This window comes from Cyprinodon variegatus, unplaced genomic scaffold (assembly GCF_000732505.1).
Source record: "Cyprinodon variegatus isolate N-32 unplaced genomic scaffold, C_variegatus-1.0 Scaffold442, whole genome shotgun sequence".
NCBI lineage: Eukaryota > Metazoa > Chordata > Actinopteri > Cyprinodontiformes > Cyprinodontidae > Cyprinodon > Cyprinodon variegatus.
This window is the reverse complement of record NW_015150895.1, coordinates 335,911-338,228: the sequence shown is the minus strand read 5'-3', so window position 1 is coordinate 338,228 and position 2,318 is coordinate 335,911. Positions and strand designations below refer to the sequence as shown.

General features: G+C 40.9%; 1 protein-coding gene across 1 annotated transcript in view; it reads right to left on the bottom strand.

The window, feature by feature from the left end:
- LOC107093713 (thyrotropin-releasing hormone receptor-like) overlaps window positions 1–2,318 on the bottom strand; it is a 57,992-nt gene that overhangs the window by 22,959 nt on the left and 32,715 nt on the right. The window contains exon 6 of the mRNA XM_015388922.1: window positions 1,980–2,103. Within this exon, the coding sequence (XP_015244408.1) occupies window positions 1,980–2,103 (124 nt within the window). The remainder of the gene's footprint in view (window positions 1–1,979; window positions 2,104–2,318) is intronic.

The window sequence follows — 2,318 nt, the reverse complement described above, 5'->3', positions numbered from 1 at the left end:
TTTTTAAATTTTGCTATTTAACTCTATTTTCCATAATTTCAAGTTATTTTATCATTTAATATTTTCTAATTATTTTAACATTTAGTTTCTTTATATTTAACCTTAAAGTAAGGAAGCAGCAAAAAACATTCAATTGGGTTTTTAACTTTGACTTCAAATAACTCAGGCTTCTACACTTCTACAGTCTTCTGGGAGGTTGCTTCAGATAGGTGGATCATAGGAACTAAAGCACAATCTAACCTGAGTTCTCCAGAAGGAATCCCAGACCTAAACCACAACTTAAAGGGGTCATAGAATGCAATGTTTACATCGTCATAGATGAATAACGATAGTTCAGTGGGTGAACTATAAAAAGTAGGACATGTCCGGGAAAAAGAGAACGTCTGGTCACCCTACCTTATCAACAATTTGATGTTTTGTGAGTGAGTGCTTGTTGCTATGTTGCGTCTTTGCTCAGCAGCTTCGCTCGTTGTAAACCAACCAATCAGAGCACAGCTCATCTAAATATTCATCATTATACCATAAAGGAAGAAAACCTGTCGTTTCATTCTAGGGCTTTTAACCAGGCTTGCATTAGGGCTCATAAAACAGCAAATATACCATTTCCAGCCCAACCAATGTCACACCCTATTCAGAGACCTTAAGGACCAGCACCACATACAGTATAGAATCATTCTATGACTCCTTTAACATCTTCACAGTAAAAACCAATGTACAGAGTGGAATATAACTCTGCTTCAGATAACATTTGGTCCCAATCCAAATTGAGGAAAATTTACTCCCTAGACCACCAGTTTCCTAGTCAAACATGTTTTGTTGCTTCCCGGTATCCATCTCCACATTCTGTTGGACTGTGGTCCTCAGCTCATCTCCCAGGTTTGCGGATACTTATGCATTAGGTGCTAATGTCAGTCTAACTTTTGTTTATCACCATAAAAGTCAGACTTAGCATCTCAATCAGGGAATTAAAGTTACCCCCATTGACTTACATCCAGTAACCCATCTGACTGGAACCAGTATCTGCCTTGGATTGAATATGTACACAATTGGCTTCATGCAACAACATCTTCTTATTCCTGTTGTAATTTCATCTTCCCTTCCTTCTACAAATGCGGCACATCAGATTCAACAAATGGTCTTAACTTTAATAAATGATCCTAAATCACCCGGTTAAACCACATGCAGTCCACCTGTGTGTAAGTGAAGCGCGTTCATGAAAAAAAGCAAATCATTCATGGAAATGGCTTTTAAGATAAAGATAAACTCTAGTGGTTTGAAGATCAAGGTCTTGCTGACGGAGAGCTGAGCAGCAGTGTGACATATTTTACCAATATGGCTCCAGGAATCAATATCCCAGAGCTAGCTGATAGCTCAACCAGTCACCATGATGACTGTTGCCATAGTGTTCCGCTTGGTGCTTTTATATGAAACTTTATTGAAAATTATTTGGGGAGTAAAACTGAATACAAGGGACACGGAGATGGAAAGGGAGATGAGAAAGAAAGAGGGAATAAGAACAAAGGGAAGAGAGAAAGAGGTAGAGACAAAATAGACAAAAGATATGCAGTACTTAACAATCCTGAATAAAATCAGAAGATTATAGCATTTGATTTTTAACCCCAAAAACTACATTTGGACACAAACATCATCCTGAGGTAAAACTAAATTGGTTGTAACCCTCTCAGGTGAAAATGGGCGTAAAGAGAAAACAGAACCATTTGTCCCTGAGACAGAGTGAAAGCTCTCTCTTTGTCCCTATTTGAGCGCTGCCTACATGAAAGGTTTTAGCCCCATGAAAAGAAGGCATTAGTTCTGTCCTCAGGGCTGAGGAGGAAGAGTGCTGGCAAGAGGACATGAAAGTAAGGAGGTTAAAACATCATCATCAGACTGTTAAAGAACCGTCCCTGGTTCAGGTTAAGCTAAAAGCCACCCAACCAGATGTTACCAGAGGGCTGGTCAGAGAGATAATGAGGTCAAACCTGCTTCCTGGAGGAGACAGCCGTCTTGGGCCGCCCCTGACGTCCTGTCCGTGCTGCCTCTGACGTGTCCCTGCAGCTCCTTCGAAGCGTGGTGGCGCTGGCTTCACTGTAGTTCGGCAGAGAGCTGCAAGGACAAAAACGGCCAAATATAAGTGAGGAAGCAAAAAGATGACGACTCCATCTTCAAGTAAAAGAATATTGGACCATCAGTAGAACTTTGACCAATGCTGAGCCTGAGAGAGCCTGGTTCTGCTGGAGGTCCCTTCCTGTTAAAAGGGAGTTTTTCCTCTCCACTATCCAAGGGCGTAGGTTTGATTTGAACTTTGGTAGGGACACTAT